This window comes from Nothoprocta perdicaria, unplaced genomic scaffold (assembly GCF_003342845.1).
Source record: "Nothoprocta perdicaria isolate Ctin4 unplaced genomic scaffold, notPer1 scaffold_439, whole genome shotgun sequence".
NCBI classification, from domain to species: domain Eukaryota; kingdom Metazoa; phylum Chordata; class Aves; order Tinamiformes; family Tinamidae; genus Nothoprocta; species Nothoprocta perdicaria.
Genome location: NW_020455687.1, coordinates 178,062 through 194,214, shown reverse-complemented (window position 1 = coordinate 194,214; position 16,153 = coordinate 178,062). Strand labels below are relative to the sequence as shown.

At 50.2% G+C, this 16,153-nt stretch overlaps 1 protein-coding gene across 1 annotated transcript in view; it reads left to right on the top strand.

Annotated features, from left to right (window-relative positions):
- Positions 1-16,153, top strand: part of ASXL2 (ASXL transcriptional regulator 2) — a 63,033-nt gene that overhangs the window by 24,132 nt on the left and 22,748 nt on the right. The window contains exons 4-5 of the mRNA XM_026046343.1: positions 3,223-3,331; positions 8,486-8,639. Coding sequence (XP_025902128.1) covers positions 3,223-3,331; positions 8,486-8,639 — 263 coding nt within the window. The remainder of the gene's footprint in view (positions 1-3,222; positions 3,332-8,485; positions 8,640-16,153) is intronic.

Sequence of the window (16,153 nt, the reverse complement as noted above, 5' to 3'; positions counted from 1 at the left end):
GAAGGGAAGGGGAAGGGGAAAGGAAGAAGGGAAGGGGAATGTGCTGCTTTGACAAGCAGAGTAGCTGCTGTTTCCACTAGGGGATCGCTTTGGGGGTTAATTTTGGGCTTCCTTGATGAAACAGAAGCCACAATTCACAATATTTTAATAAGTAGTTTACAGAATAGCTTAATAAGTAGACTATTTTAACAAGTAGTTCGAAGCTASCCAACCCTTTGACTTTCTTGGCCAACAATGTATGAAATATAGTTCATGCAGAAGCTGCCATGAAGCAGGCTTATAAATTCTGGTAAATCTGTTAATTTCTTTGTTTTTAATGGGATGGTCAGTGTGAAGGGAACAGCTCCTCAAAGGCAGTGCKGGGGGGGCAGCAGCCTCTTCCCTGYGCTAGCTGCTGCCTGCATATTTGGGGGTCCCTGCATTGCACCCCTCGTTTAAACAGCAGCCGTAAAGGAAAACAGCTTGTGCTGGGGGTTTGGTACCTGGCTGTGCATTTTGCAGCAATTCTGTGGCTTTTGATGAAGCTAAGGGCGGATTTTGGCCAGTGAATTGGCTCTGGATGCCATAAATACATGGTGGGAAGGGTGAGCGTCCCCTTGGCCAGCGCCCTTTGCTTTCTGGGCCACCACTGTCCTATGCGAGCTGGAATTGCAGCTCCATTTCTGGATACAGCAATGAAAATGTTGGAACATTTTCCACTTTTATAAAAGCAGATGTGTAGCCAAAGGACATGGGCACCTAAAAGGGCGTCTGCTGAAAAATCRCATGCCAGGAGCATTAGACACTGGAGCTCACTGGAAGCAGGGATGCCTTGAAGTCCTTCTTCTACAGGAATTGATCCTCTTTTGGGGACACAAATTCTTTTGTGGCCAGAAAAGCACTTTCTTACAGCAGGAACTGCCCAAACATTTGAATATATTTACTTAAAATATGTATATATGAATATATATATAAATGTCACTGTCACGGAGGTGRAAGGGAGCAGGAAGCTGCTCGCGGGGCTGCCCTGGTCCCTTGTTGGCGGTGAGGAGCAAAGCAAGACCCAAAACTGCTCCATAAAAGTGTTCCAGCGAGGCCTGGGGTGCTGCTTCGTTAGCCGTGAAAAATACGGGGAAAACTGCTGGGAAAAGATGCAAAAAAAGGGCAAAGATTGGGAAAATGTTAGGGGATGGTGGGCAGCAAAGGCCAAGACCGAGATGAGATCGCTGCACGGAGAGGAGGTGTCATCTCCTGCCGGTGGAGGGWCTGGGCATGCAGCGTGTCCCAGGGCAGGAAAAACAGGCGTTTTGCACCCAAATTGAGCCCTCTTTTCTGAAGGATAAGTGGGAAGGGTCATATCTAAATGTTAGCAATATCTAAATTGTCATATGTCACACGTCAGCATGAGAAAAAACATGGCAAAAATCACGGAGAAGTCATTAAATGGTTGAACCAAGTAGGAACGCTATAAACGCCAGTCCAGACACCTTTAGCTAGGATAAATCCAGCCAAGGTTTCACTTCTTAGTGCAGCCTCAAGTTTGATGCAGATAGCTGTGTAGCTTTGCTTGGATGCTTTGTGAAATGCCCCCATTTTATTTGATATTTTGGTAAGATTGCAAAACCCCATAAGGTTTTGAAGGTCACAGGCGTGTTAGGTTTGTTCTCAGCRTCTGAGATCTTTGCTGAATGTTGGAGCCCATCCAGTATGGGCTGCATACAGTAGCTGCGGTAGGTTTAGTGCCACTCCGTATATCTTTAGTGGTCTGGAAAAAGTAATTCTGATAGTTCTGTGGACGCTACAGTTGAAGGAATGGTGCTCAACAGTGATGGCAGAGAGATGGGTTTATAGGTTGCGAGAAGAAGTTTGGATTTGAATAAAACAAATCTCTCCCTTTGCTRTTTTCATTAGTACTTATCAACACGCGGTGCTGCAGGAGAGAACGGGGCTGTTTCTAATTAATAGACCTGGGGCACACGGCTGCCCTTGTGCCCTGGTTTGGACATGTGTTCCCTACGCTGTGTCACGTGCATTTGGGCTTCTCCTAAAGCTAATTGCAATTAGCGGTGTTTGGGCATGCAGAGTCCACGCTGGGACGCTGATATGGGAGGGAAGGGGGGGAAGCTCCGTGGTTTTGATGCTGCGGGGCTGATTTCTGCCCCTTGAGCAGAATCGTAGAGTAACTGCAGGTGAAGGGAGCGCTGGAGATGGTCTGGTGGAGCCTCCAGCCGCCGGCACGGGGGTCCCAGCAGCACTGGGTGGTTGGGGTTGGAAGGGCCCTTTGGAGATCACCTGGTCCAGCCCTGCAGGGCCATGGGCACCGGGAGCCGCTGGCGGCTCCTTCTGCTCAGCAAAATTAGTTATTAGCTAGTGTTAGCAACCAAAATTAGCTTGATCACTAATTCACTAATTAGCTGAAGGACTAGTTCAGCTAATTGCTTGCAGCACGCGGGGTCTGCACACCTGGCAGGGGGCTTGACCCATTCACTTGCAAACGCCCAAGGCTTTTTCCACCACTCTTAATACAGGTTTTTGGAGCAAAAGGTGCTGCAGAGAGCTCCGGAGAGCTCCTGCTCCATCTCCTGCTTTGGGCTTGTCCATCTACCCGGTGCATCTTTGCAGCCTGTACGGTGGAAGGGCCTCTGTGTCCCTGCTCCTGCATGGGGCCGTGCGGGGCACCCAGAGGCRCTGCAAGCAAACGTGCACGTGTGTGACCGGGGGATCTGCAGTGAAGACCTCCAGCACGCACCTGGCTGCACGGTTTTTGCTTCCTTTGCAGAAGCATTTGGGGAGAAAATACCAACATGGGTAAAAAGGTGGATCTTCAGGGCTTAAGGCTGGACTGGGATCAAGTTGTTCTCAGCAAGTTGGCAGTGTTTCATAGTCCTTGCCCGTTCCCTGTCCTGCAGTGATCCTGTTGCTTCGCTTTCTTTCCCCAGAGAGTGCAGCTCCGCTCACAGCATCAGCTTTGGAAATCCCAGCTTTAAAAACACGGGACCATCCTGGCGCTTTGCAGAGCCCTGGAGCGTTGGCTGGGCTTTGGGGGCTGCTTTGGGGGCCTGGCACGTTAGGCTGGGCTTGCTGCAGCCTGGCTCATCTTGGGGAGCYCAGCTTGGGGTCTCCCCACCTCCATGTGCTCCATGGCCGGGAATTCCCAGCGAAAGCCTCACGTGGAGCGAGCAGAGGGCTCTGGAAGTGTTCCTGCAGCACGCTTAGGAATTAATCCTGTGTTCTTGTTTTCAGTGGGACCTCTCCTCTTGCATGCCTGAATGCTATGTTGCATACAAACTCCCGAGGGGAAGAGGGCATTTTCTATAAGGTCCCGGGGCGGATGGGAGTGTACACGCTCAAGGTAAGTGTCTCAGCCGCAACATCTCCTTTGAAAGCACCAGGGGCTTTTAGCCAGGGTGCAAAATACCCTGTCGGGGCAGTCCTGAAGAGCAGGGCTTAGTAGCGTGGATTGCAATGTAAGCTTGGCCTGCAAGTGCAGGGAGCCCCGGGGGCTGCAACTGCCCCCAGGTGGGTCCTTGTGTTCACAGTTCCATCAGTTAATATCTTTGTCCCAGAAATAAAGCAGTAGTTAAAACCAAAATGCACTTTTCTTCTTAAAAGGGTGACTGTATCTCCACAGATATCAAACTCATATCCAGAAGTGAGCATTTCCCATATTCGATTAATGTTAGACCCAAACCATCTCATCTTTCAATTGGAGAACATTTGTAGAGAAAAAGTGTGTTTTTATTGTTGCTGATTGTTTTTTTTTAACTTAATTAGATCTTTTTCTTAAAAATCTTTCAAAATCTTTTAATTTTTTTTGTAGATCTTTTTGTTTAAACTCCTGGAATTCACCYTGCCTGTAGTGTTTTTGATTTTTCTGTAAATTTAAATCTGAAAACTCTTCCTTTAAGATAAGATTCCTCTTATGAACTAGAGATGTCTCTGGCATCGGTGTCTCTTTTGAAACCATTTTCCTCAGCTCATTGCATGCTCAATAGAGAAAAAGAAGGATTTTTAAGAGAGTCATTTCATCCCGAAATGTTTAAAATGTCTCAAAAACTGTGCTTTAGGGAAGAAGTGCTCATGCTGCTGCGTTGTTTCTCAGGAGAGTCAGCTCAGAGCTGTCCTCATGGTCATTAGCAAAGGTTAATTAAGTTGCATTGCATTCTCACTGTTCCCCTCTAGCCCTGGAAGTGGGGAAGCACATTATTAAGTAATAATTGTGTAATAAGTAATAATAAGTGTAATTAATACACAAGCTTAAGTGCTTGTGTATAACGTGACACCAAAGGAGCTCACGTGCCACCGCAGTAAAACATCTCTAGCGCTTCCCAAAATCCCACCAGGAGACACAAAAACAGTGGGGACTGATTGCAGCGCATCTAAATCAAAGTAGATAAACCAGCATCTTCAATGCATGTTTTATTAGAAAGATATATAGGGATGGAACCATCAGTGAGGAGATTGCAGTTATCAGCAYGGTTTGCCTTGCTAAGAAGTTGATTCCTTCTTACACAATTTGTTTCATTGCAGAAAAGCATAAAGTTTTATACTGCGGGAATCAAGAATGCAGACTGCACATCCACACTGGGGGACGAGTGTTTTGTCAGAGGGTTATGACTCAGGAAAGGATTTGGAGCTTGCGATGGGCAAGTAGAAGAGCCATTGTCTTGGAAGGGTCAGTGTGATGATGTGGCAAAACTGGGCTGAAAATATTCCGGAAAGAACAAAATAACTCCAGATGAGAAAAAAATTCCTTTTGAGAGATTGCGCGCTCCTTGTTGGTGGGATAACGCCTGGATAGACCCAGTAYCTGGGTGCTAAGCCTAAGCAAAGCTGAGCTGGAAGCAGGTTCTGAGCAACAAAAACCTCTCGGAGTTACTGTAGTAGTTCAGTTTGCTTGCTTTCCTCCCCAAAAGAGGGACTTGCTGAGCCCAGTTTCAGCATCCCCAGGTCCCCTTGTCCTGCTGAGCCCCTGCTCAGGGTCCAGWGCAGCCTGGAAAATGTAAAGATGAGATGTTTAATGGGAAATGCTACGGAGGCTGCGTYGTTAATGGAGCCTGGTGGCCTGTGTAGCAATTGGAAAGCTTTGAACAGCACAGAGGGCCATTCCTCAGGGAATACCCAACTGCCTTGTGTGCACTGCAATGCACTGTCCAGTAAACCTTACTTCCTAAAAATAAATAAATTGCTAAAAGAGGAAGCTTATAATAAATTATTGGGTGAGTAAAAGTTGGATTTGCATTTTTTTGAGCTGGATTTATTGTTGAACTGAAGAGGAAAGAGAGCAGTAGAGTGCCAGGGTCGTCTTTGATTTTTCCTCAGACTTGGGGATAAAGGGAGAGGAGAGGAGATGAGAAGAGAACAACGTCACCAAGGCCGCTGCCAGTTCTGTGCCATAATGCTGCAAGGATTAAGTGTTTCTGGAGGTACTTGGTGCTCGTGGCTGGGGGATGCTCCAGAAGAGAGTTCTTAATGGAGCCAAGAATTGAAATAAATTTCCAAGTTACCTTTCATGAATGGAGGGGTTTTGTTCTTCTCTTTTGTCACTTTGTCTCCAGCGTTGCTGTCAAGGGTCCCATCATCTCCTGTGCCCAAGCTTAGTGTTGATGAGAAGGTTTCTGTTTTGCAAGGTAGCGAGGGGTATTTGGGTGCAAGCAGGTGGGTGAAGGAGGGAACGTGCGACCTGAGGCATATTCATGATGCCAAGGACAACCTGGGTCACAAAATGCCAGTGTCAGTGCCTCACTGGTGGGGCCAGTCTTCCTCTGCTGTCCTTGGAGAGGGGGAAAGCAAAGAGGAACATGTTTTTTATTTAAAAAGCAGCCCTTGCAGGCTTGCTCAACTGCAGAAGGGACAAGGAACAAGCCCAGCTTGCTGACGGTGCTGCCATAAATCCAGCAGGAAGTCACGTTTGCCCTAACGAGGGTATGTTGGTCACTTTTCATGCAACCGAAGGGTCTGCCTGGTCCCCTGGGAGAATTCTTCCCAAGGATTCTAAAGCACTGACGGGTAAAGGAAATCACTGTGCCCTTTACATGTATGCAACAGAAGTGGTGAATTTCTAGCCGTGTCTCACGTGGTGTTTTTTGTGTTTTGCCAAAGCTCCACGAGCCTTGGGGTCTGATTTTGTTTCAGGTTATCGCAGCGTGTACAAAATTCCATTGGGCCTGGAAGAATCCACATCTTGAGAGCAACTGGCAGCCTAAGGGTGAATAGATAAATGCAAAGACTAAATGTGACTTGGTTAAAGAAAAGCTGAGCTTCTGTGCCTAAAATAGACGCATTTCTTAGAGAGAACGTAGGAAAGGTGGTGTTAAGAAAAGGGTAGTGATCGTGGGAGATGTTTGGTGTGTAATAATGAAATACTCTCCAGTAAAGTGGAGTGGAGCTGTTGGGTGGTCTTGGCAGGTCCAGGCCAGACCAAGACAAGTGGGCAGGTAAGAGGAGCAGGAGGGATGAGAATAGGRACAGGGAAGCTGAGCTTGAAAGATGAGGGGGGATTTAGGCTGAGAGCATCCTCTGATGCTGAGGAAGAGGAGTCATTCTGGCGGGAAGCTGAGAAAGAAAAAGACCTGGGAAATAAATCAGCAGTAAAAGAGAAAAATCCGAACAAAATCTGTGCGGACAGAGGGACAACCCATGTTGTGTGCATTTGCCTTGGAGTTTTCTCCCTCCTGAGCCCCTTAGTTTATCCCTCATTGCTGCCCGTGTGGTGGAGGTGGCAGTGCTAGGTTGGTGTTGACCTGAGGAAGAGCAGCGAGCACTGGCCTTGCTGCAAGACACGTTCCTTGGAGGTCCAGCATTGTGGTTTAYTGGCCTGCATGGAGACCCCTCAGGCATTTCCATGCCTGATGGTTTCCAGACATGCTCGTGCCCGTCATCTTCGTGCCTCTTGGTCCCAACGTCAGTGCTAGTGTTGAGTGTGAAACTGCGTCTGTCCTTATTCGGAAGATCCCAGTTCTGCCTGTATACATTTTTCCTTTATTTCTTCCACTCCTTGCAGTGGCTTTTGCTCTTCGCTGGTARATGGAACGCTTGGAAGATTCCAGTGTGCAGGACTATTTTTAACTTTCCTTTTGGAGAAGCCTGCCGTTGTCTTTTTACCACTAGTTCCATTGTCTTTTTACCACAGATGCTAAAAACAACRATCTCAGCCTTTTACCAGATGTGTTTGTAGGCCTGGAAGCTACAAGACCTTCTTTCATTTGGCTCTTGGTGTGGTTGCTGGAAGGAGTGAGTAAATTTTAAGTATGGGAAGAAGGCTCACAGAGTAGCTGTGGTTGGAAAGCTCCTCTGGAGCTTGTCCTATCCAACCCCCTGGTCAAGCAGRGTCACCTCACTGTGGTCCCCAGGCCTGTGTCCGGGTGGCTTTGGGATATCTCCAAGGACAGAGACTCCACAATGTCTCTGGCCAACCTGCTGCCCAGCTCGGCTGCCTTCCCTATGGAGAAGTGGTTCCTTGTGAACTCCTGGGCTCTCAGTTTGTGCCCGTTGCCCCTTGTCCCGTCACTGGGCACTGCTGGGAAGTGTTTGGCCCATCTTGACTTGCTCTCCATCACAAACATGAAGTCGAAGCCCAGGTTTTGTAGCTCCTCGTGTGCTCCACACTGCCTGGCAGTGAGCAATGGCACCCGAGCCAGAGGAGCAGAAGACTCAAAGAAGCATCTTGGATAAAAGAGTCTGAAGGAGGTGATGTGTCTTCGACATGTCCCCCATGACCAAAGCGATCCTTCCAAAGATGAAGCTGTAAAGGAGCTTTAATTAAGGGAGTGTCACCAGTAGAAATACAGGACTTAATCACTTAATATCTTCATCCCCTTAGTGACACATGATGTTAAAAGCATATAAAGCGTTTTGTCCTGCTTTTACTGCCACCCTTCATCGTGACTTAGTTTGTTAGGAGCAGTTAGAAGAGTTTAGTTCCAAAGCACAGGATGAAGTTACAGTCCAGTCTCTAAACCATACAGGGCCTTGCTGGTGGAGAACGGCTGGAATAAAGCAAATCTGGGTAACGCTTTGGTGTCTTCCTAAGGAGTTTGTAGAGTCTTGCGTGTGGAGATGGGTCATAGCCCTGGTTTGGGAGGCCAGCCAAGGCTTGGGCCTCACTAGAGGGCAGTGCGGGCCCAGGACGGCGGCGCTGCCGAAACCTGGAGATGGGAACATGGTCCGGGCGCACGGAGCTCTGGGACCAGGTCTGGAATATAGCCGGGAGCTGCCAAAATGCACTTCCATCCTGAGCTCCCCAAACGGCCCAGATTTGCCCCAAAGCAGCCACACACGGGGTCGGCAAGTCGGAGTGGAGAAGGCAGCGGGCGTAGGAGGAAGGTGATGAGCGAAGGAGGAGGCTGAGGCAGCTGAAATTTCAYGTATTTTATACAGACTAGCAGAAGGTAATAGGGGGTTTTAGGAGTRCAGGGCCTGAGCAGCTCGTGTGTTGGGAAAGAGCTGCCGCTTTCAAGTGGTTTGCATGGAGGGACTCACCAGGTCTGTGCTGCTCTCCCTGCAGAAGGATGTTCCCGACGGACTGAAGGAGCTCTCRGACGGCTCGGAGGAGAGCAGCGACGCGCAGTCCGACTCGCAGAGCTCGGAGAACAGCAGCAGCAGCAGCAGCGACGCCTGCGGCAACAAGGACGGCAGGAAGAGCCGCTGGAAAAGGAAAGGTAAGCCCACCTCGGGGGCGATGGTCCTGACACGGTCCGTGTCTGGGGAGGGCTTTGAGGCCGTTGTCCATTAAATGCATTGCCTTCCTTCTACAGCRAGGCTGTTATCAGGGGCTAAAAAGCTGCTTTTATCTCCTGTGCCCATGGTCTAGTGCCCATGACACGGACGATGCTTCGCTGACACGGGGGGCACAGGGATCAGGACTCCGTGTCGGGCGCCTTGGCACACACGGGGCTGCGGATGGGAGAACACTGGGCTCTCTTTATTCCCATTATGTTTCTGGATTGCTCTTCTTTCCCCACAAGGCTGTGACGGTGTAATTCCAGCGTAATTCCGGCCTCTTTTGGTGGGCTTTGGATGTGGCATTAGCAGGGAATGAGCTGGAATGTCTRAGGTGGAAAGTTTAGGGAACTGGCTGCTGGATCTCAGAGCACTTTGTGTTGGAAGGGACATTTCGTAGAATCAYAGAATCCTTAAGGTTTGAAGGGAGCTCTAGAGATCATCTAGTCCAACCCCCTGCACACACAGGGTCACCTAGAGCACGCGRCACAGGATTGTGTCCACGCGGGTTTGGAAGATCTCCAGAGGATCTCCATAATCCATCARCTGCATCTTGAGTTTGACAAAACTCACATAACTAACCCCAGAAACACACGAGGCGACTGCTTGACTTTGCCACTCGGCAGCAGCAGTAGAGCATTAGCTCAACCTCCCACGTTGCTTTCGTTTGAAGACCATCTAGTCCAAGCCCCTGCTCAGGCAAGGCCACCTGGAGCAGATGGCCCAACATCATGTCCAGACAGTTTGGAAGATCTCCAAGGACTCCACAGCCTCTCCGGGCAGCCTGTCCCGGTGCCCTGTCACCCTCCCATGAAGTTYTTCATGTTCAGACAGACCTTCCTGTGCTTCAGCTTGCTCCTGCTCTTGTCCTGTGACTGGGCATGACTAAAAAGAGGGTCTTTGCAACGCACCCCAGGAGATCAGTGGCCTTCATGGCCACCAAGGCCGTGTCAAACATTGAATTGTTTCAAACTTKAATTCATAAAACGTGTTCCTTCTAATGAGATCTTAATGTTGGGGCAGAGGCTTATTCATATGTTTTATTTAAAAACTTGGATATAATAAGTTACAAAATCACTGAAGTCACTGGATGACGTGTAGTTTAAGAACTGAGATAGGAGGGAAGAGTATTCTTAGAACAAAACGGCCAACCAGCATTAAAAAAAGTTAACCGAAACACAAAAGTCGAAAACTCGAAAGCGTTGGTTTCGGTATAGATACGAAAATGGAAATTTTGCTCAGTCTGATACTGACTTTTTCTCTAGGAATGGTATTTTCGACTTTAGCATAAAGACCATATTGTTGTAGGTTTTAGTGCATTGAGAGTCATGATCTTCAGTAGTGGAGATGTGGTTCTGACCAGTGGTGTTACCTACTGCTCTCCTTTCCAAATGGCTTCTCCCAAGGATATGTGTGAATAACTCATCAAGTATTAATGAATTTAACATTAGACCTCATACAAAGTCACTTTACGAGTTCGGTGAGGGAATAAGTTTCTCCTTAAGCTTCTCTTGGAGAATCTTCTGAAGAACAACCCAACGTGGGGATCCCATTCCTTGTAGAGATGTTTGCTGAAGTCCGATGGATTTTTGTGGAGAATTTGACCTGTTTCCAAATGAGGAATGTTTCCTTGAGGAGCCGGGACCCCTCCTGCCCTGGCAGGTGGCTGCAGGCACGTGGAGGAGATCCATTGAAAGCAGGTCGCTTGCTTTCTCGCCCAGGAGGTGAACTTCCGTGCTGAACGACTCCTGTTTGCACGCTGCTCACTCAGAAACCCTCCCGATTTTCCTGTTAATTTCTCAAGAATTGAAGCCAGTAAATATTTTGGAAGTCATTTTCCTGATCAGTTCTATGGCATCTCATATCTCATAATGGTAACCAAGCTGAAGCAGCTGGTGAGAGGGACTGTAAATGCCCTTCTGCAGGGACAGAAGCCCCTGTCTGCTGATACCGGTTGTCCTGGGAGGTCAGTGCTTGCCAGGAGCTCGGATCTGGAGTGTTGTGGCAAGGTTGCAGTGTTCCGACGTCTTGTTCTTCCACGTGGTGAAGCAGGAACACGGCAAGGTGGCCGGTCCTCTGAAGTGCCTGGAAAATTCCTTCTTGAATTCCTCCTTGTTGCCTTCCACATCCCTTTTGCTGGGACTTCCTTGGCAAGGGAATGGGAAGCACCGTTCCCTGAGTCTGGAGGGGGAAACGTTGGCTGTAGCAGAAGAAAATCCATTTAGGGACCGCTTAGCAATAGGATATAAGGCAGATCCGTGGGACCTGGTGGGATGTGCCCTGTGGTGGCAAACTAGCTAGCAGTGTCCTTCTAAGGTCGCTCTGCAGGTACGTGAAAGCAGGTAGCTGTGGTRGAAACACACAGATTCTGTGTTTCTGTGTTTCTCTATTTCAGATTTCTGTGTTTTGCTCTTTTCCCACCYGAGGGCAGGTCCTAGCAGTGCCTGCTCAGCGCTGCTCTCCTCTTTGCTCTGCCTACTGGCACGAACTGTGCTATGAGGCCGCTTTGCTTTAGGCCGCCCTTGCTGTAGATGAAATAGGAGGTGGACGTGCTCATCTTATAACTTGCTTGGGTGTCACGGTTTAACTACCAGGACTAGGCATAAAAGAAGAACTCAACTTTAGTGCACACAGAATAAGTCTAAAATACTGGAACGTCAAGTGTGAGTAGGAGGGACTAACAAAACTTGGCTTTATGCAGCTGGACCCAACTGGAAAAGTACGAGGAGAAGGCAGGGAATATTTCTGGATATATTTAGGTCTCCAGCTGCTGAAGACGACAATATGAATTTCGTGCATGATTTTCATGCTCAAGAACATGGATCAACCATGAGGTGCTCTGTACTGAGACACCCTCCTGGCAGCGTTAAAGCTTCTCTCAATGGACTTGGTGGGTGCAGGAGGCAGGGGGGGCTGGAAAAGGGCCGGCTGGCTGGTGTGCCCGTTGCTGGTGGCCACGAGGTCCTCACTGAGGTCCCCCTCGTGCTGCGGGCATCGCAGCCAAGGCTTCCCCAGGAAGAGCAAAACTGGGCARGAAAAAGGCAGCGCTGGGCTGGCCTGTCCAACCGATGAAACCGCTTTGCTGTGGCTTAACAGCTGCCTGCTGTGAGAGTCTGAGCATAGAGTGATAAATGCTTGAAGTGAATCAGATTTGGGGTATTTTTGATGGCATGTGTCCAAAKCCAAGCGGATGCATTAAAAGCTGCTTTACCGTAACATGAAATGACCATTTTGCACTGGCGTGTGGATAATGTGCTGCAAGAGCATCTGAGGGTTTGCCGCTTCTGTTCAGCTGCCCCAGACGGAGTGCAGACACTGCCCAGGTGTGCAGGAGCTGCCAGGGCACGGGGCAGGGCAGTTCCCTGCAGCGCCAAGGTCCTGCTGCAAGCTCTGCAAGCGCCTCTGAACGCCAGCGCTGCATGCATCCCATCTGCCGCTGCTCAGACTGCAGCAAATCGCCATTTCTGGGGTATTTAGCATTGTGTTAGGGTCACATTTTTTAGCAGCCTTTAATTTTGTTGCCCTTCCCAGAGCCGATGGTTGGGGGACCTTGTGGCTCTGCAGGAAGGGGGATCGGGGCGCTGGAAGGGGCCCCCCAGCCCTGCCGCACGCTGAGCTGGAGCAGAGCGCGGAGCCAAGCCAGAAAAACAGGATTTATTTACTTCCCCAGCCAGTGGGTCTATGAGCGATGATGGCCCCAGCACGGAAGGTTTCCGTGTTGAATGAACCATGTTGAAGACCAGGGAGCTGCATAAAGCAGAACAGTGCGGCTCAGCTGCTGGAAGCAAGAGACAAGACCCACCACGTAGTGCCTTTCAAACCTTCGGTTTTAGGCAGCACGGAGCTCTCTCCGGGGGCTTTCCAGCCGGGATCCTGTCCTGCAGTCTCTGCTGGCTGCTCTGGGAGAGCACACCATGGATATCTGCTGAAAACTTCCCCATTCCCACCTCTTTGGCTCAGGTGGCTTCTTAACCTTAGTCATAGTTGAGCCTGGGTACGTCACTCCCTATAAATCGCCCCTCTCTCGAGCCCTGGCACCCTTCACATATGGTGCAGCTTGCTAAAGCTGTGTCTAATTAATGCAGACTCCTCCTCTGTGGTCGCCGCCTCCTGCTCGCTCTTCCTGTGCTTTTCCTCCAGATTCCTCTTCTGCTTTCATCAGTGCTAGTTGCAGGGAGACTTGCGCAGACTTCAAGCAGTGCTGCCAAGGGAATCGCTGGCCTCCTGAGACAGTCCAGATCCTATGTATGAAGAAACAGGGTTAGTGAAAAGCGAGGCTAAATATACAAACAGCTTCATACGCTGAAGGTGGGAAGGGAAAATTCTGTGTGGCAGGAGAAGGAACAGAAAGCGATGCAAGAGCAGAGTGCTGGTGGTGAACATAGAAGGCCTGTTCCTGACGTCCAGGSTTTCTGCTGCAGAATAGCAGCAAGGGGGAGAGACGTGAAGAATTTCCTGGTGCCTGGCCGGATTCCCTGGGAGATGCTGGGCATTTTGCACTGGCAAATGTTCGTGCACAAAGCAGCCCCTCTGCAGCAGGGGCTGCAGATCCCCGCCGCCGGCCGGGTGGCAACGAAAGCGGGGAGCTCTGGGTCCCCAGGGCCCGTGTGGGGCATTTGCCCTGTGATCTAGGGTGTGTTATACCCAGGGAACAATGCCGTGATTTTCCAGACCTTCTTCATTCTCCTTTTTTTCCTTTCCTTCCGGAGTCACGGGCTGCCCTTGTTGGAGTTTCGGACATCGCTCACTTCCTTTGCTCAAACTTCTTCGGTTAGTCTGTGCTTTTCAGGAGGGTGTTTTGAGATCAGTGGGCAGAGGTGCAGTTTGAGATGCAGGGTTTGTGGATTACAGACTCAGAGAATATCCTTAAGGTTGGAAGGGACTTCAAGGACACGCAGGGTCMCCTACAGCATGTGRCACGGGGCTGTGTCCAAGCAGATATTGCAGATCTCCAGAGCAGGAGCCTCCACAGCCTCTCTGGGCAGCCTCTTCCAGGGCTCGGGCACCTTCACTGCCAGTAATTTTTTCCTCAAGTTCCTGGGGAACTTTTGGTGCTTCCGTTTGTGGCCATTTCCTCTAGTCCCATCAGTGGCCCCATTGCAAAGAGGCCACCCTGTTTCCTCCCCGCCTCCCTTGAGGTATCTGTAGACACTGCTCAGGTCCCCCCTCAGCTGCACCATGATGTGCGTTTTCTGTTCATTTCTAAATTCTCAGCATGTTYTATTTATTCATATCCGTAATTTGTAACATTCTCCTTCTTTTTTGGCTGATCTTGAGCCTGGAGGTGAGAGTTCTGTGTGTGGTAGCCCCGAGATCCTTACTCCAAGTAGCAGCAGCAGCAGCAATTTCATCTCACAGACCTACAGTTTGGGTGTTCATCCCTTCGCTCCTCACGTTGCCTTCTCTGTCATCTTGCTCAGCATTTTGAGGCCCTTCTGCAACTCTTCGCAATCAAGTTCAATCTTTTCATATATATTCTTCCTAAATACCTGCAAGCTCTCATCCCAGTCTGCTTCCATCTTCTGGATGATTAACATTGCAAARGTCGTAGCAAAACCCAACAGCTGCTGCCCGTTGTCCCCACAAACAGTGTCACACCATAGGACACATGTCCCCCAGTCCCATCATCTAAAGGAGGCTGCTTTAATGCTGAATCAGACAAATTTCTTTCCGAATCTTTGCAGATTTGGCTTGGTTGGGTGATGATCCCTCAGTGCTGCTCTGCTCCAGTGGTCTCTTTGCCGCTGGGTGACCCCTTAGATGCTCCTCTTGACTTCCTGCTGCCTTGTTCCCGTGCTGCTTGAAAGGCTTCCCCTTTTCACGCGGTTGAATGTAACTGTGGCACCACATAGAGCCTATTTTTAGAAATCTCCTTCTAGGTACGGAGGTTTTCTTCAATTAAAAAAAACCGAAACCAGAAGCTTCACCCAAGAATAAATGGTGAAGAATTTCTGGCATACGTTATGCAGAAGAATCTTTAAAAGCACAATCAAGTTGCTATATTCATTATTCTTTAAAAGATTTGAGGGGTTTTTTCCTAGGAAATTTGGCTTTTAGGCATTTTTGGGAACGTTTTGCTCTTGTGTTATGGGAGGTGGCCTGGAGGACCGCTTGGAACATCGGCCAGACGTCACCAGGAAACCTTCCCTTTTTTTGTTTGTTTTGGTTTCTTTCAGCATTTATCTCTCTATTCTTCTCCCTTTCTTCCCTTTGGCCTTGCCAATACCCACCGTGGCAGCGAGCCCACCGGCTCCTGGAAGAATCGGGTCCATTTTGGTGCCTTTGGGTAAAAGGCATCATCCGATGATGCAGGTTTTGAGCGAGTGGCCTCATGACATCTTGGCTGGGAGACACCTGGTCACGCGTGGCATCCACTGGGTTTCACAAGGGCTTTCTTAGGCTAGTAGTGAAGTTCATAAACCAAAGTTAACTGCTCTCTTTCTAAGAAAAGAAGGGSTTTCTTCCAGAAAGGCAGGTTCCTGGTGTTGGGTGTCTTGCTCAGGTGCGTGATGGACGCGATGCTGGGCACGTCACCCTCTCCAGTGCCACCAGCTGCAGGGACCTGGGTGTTTTGATGCAGCGGGGCAGCTCGGGWGGCTGCTGCTGCAGGTGCTGGTTTGCAGTAAGTGAAGGGAACAATAAGCCAAACTGCAGGATGGACCTTGGAATGGAGATGCCACCTGCACCGGGMACGCTCCTGCGGCGTGCATGGACAGGACCCAACCTCGTGGCCTTTGCTGCCGAGACCAGCTCTATTTTTAGGCAGTTACTTTTGTTTGCAGCACTTAAAATAACCAGGAAGACATCAAATTCCAATTGAAAGGATTGCTTTGGCGTTGCGCTCTGCAGCATCAGCTCTGGAATGAGACTCCTCCAGTCCCGCTTCCTGGCTGGGCGCTCTTCCTAAAACTCCCCTTGCGCTTAAAAGCCCAGTCCTTTTAATTCCAAAAGAGCCCAAAAGCAGCCAGAAAGGGACCCGCGTGGTTGGTGGCGGTCCCGCAGTCGGCGGCGGGCGGCTGCAGGTGGGTTCCCCCGTGGGCGGCGCGCGGCGCCCGGGGCCGTCTCGGCGCGTCCCGCGCGTGCGGCTTCGCTCGCCGTGACATCTTTGCGCCCATCTGCATATAAACCAGGAAGCATGTGCCGATAACATCGGCGGCCGCTTCCTTATATGCACAAAAATAAAGCGGCGGCGGCGGCGGCGCTCGGGGGGTGCCGAGGGGCGAAACGCCGCGTGGGGAGCCCCGTGTGGGGAGCCCCGCGTGGGCGCTGGGGAGCCGGCGCGGGCGGCCTGCGCCCCGGGGCAGCGGCCACGGCGCCCACGGGCCACCATGGCCACGGAGCAGCCCCGCGCCGCGGCCCTGCACGGTAAGTGGGGCGCTGCCGCCCGCCCTTCCGCGGGGGCACGGGGGTGTGGGGGGACTAGGGTGTCCTGGAGGGGACCAGGGTGTCCTGG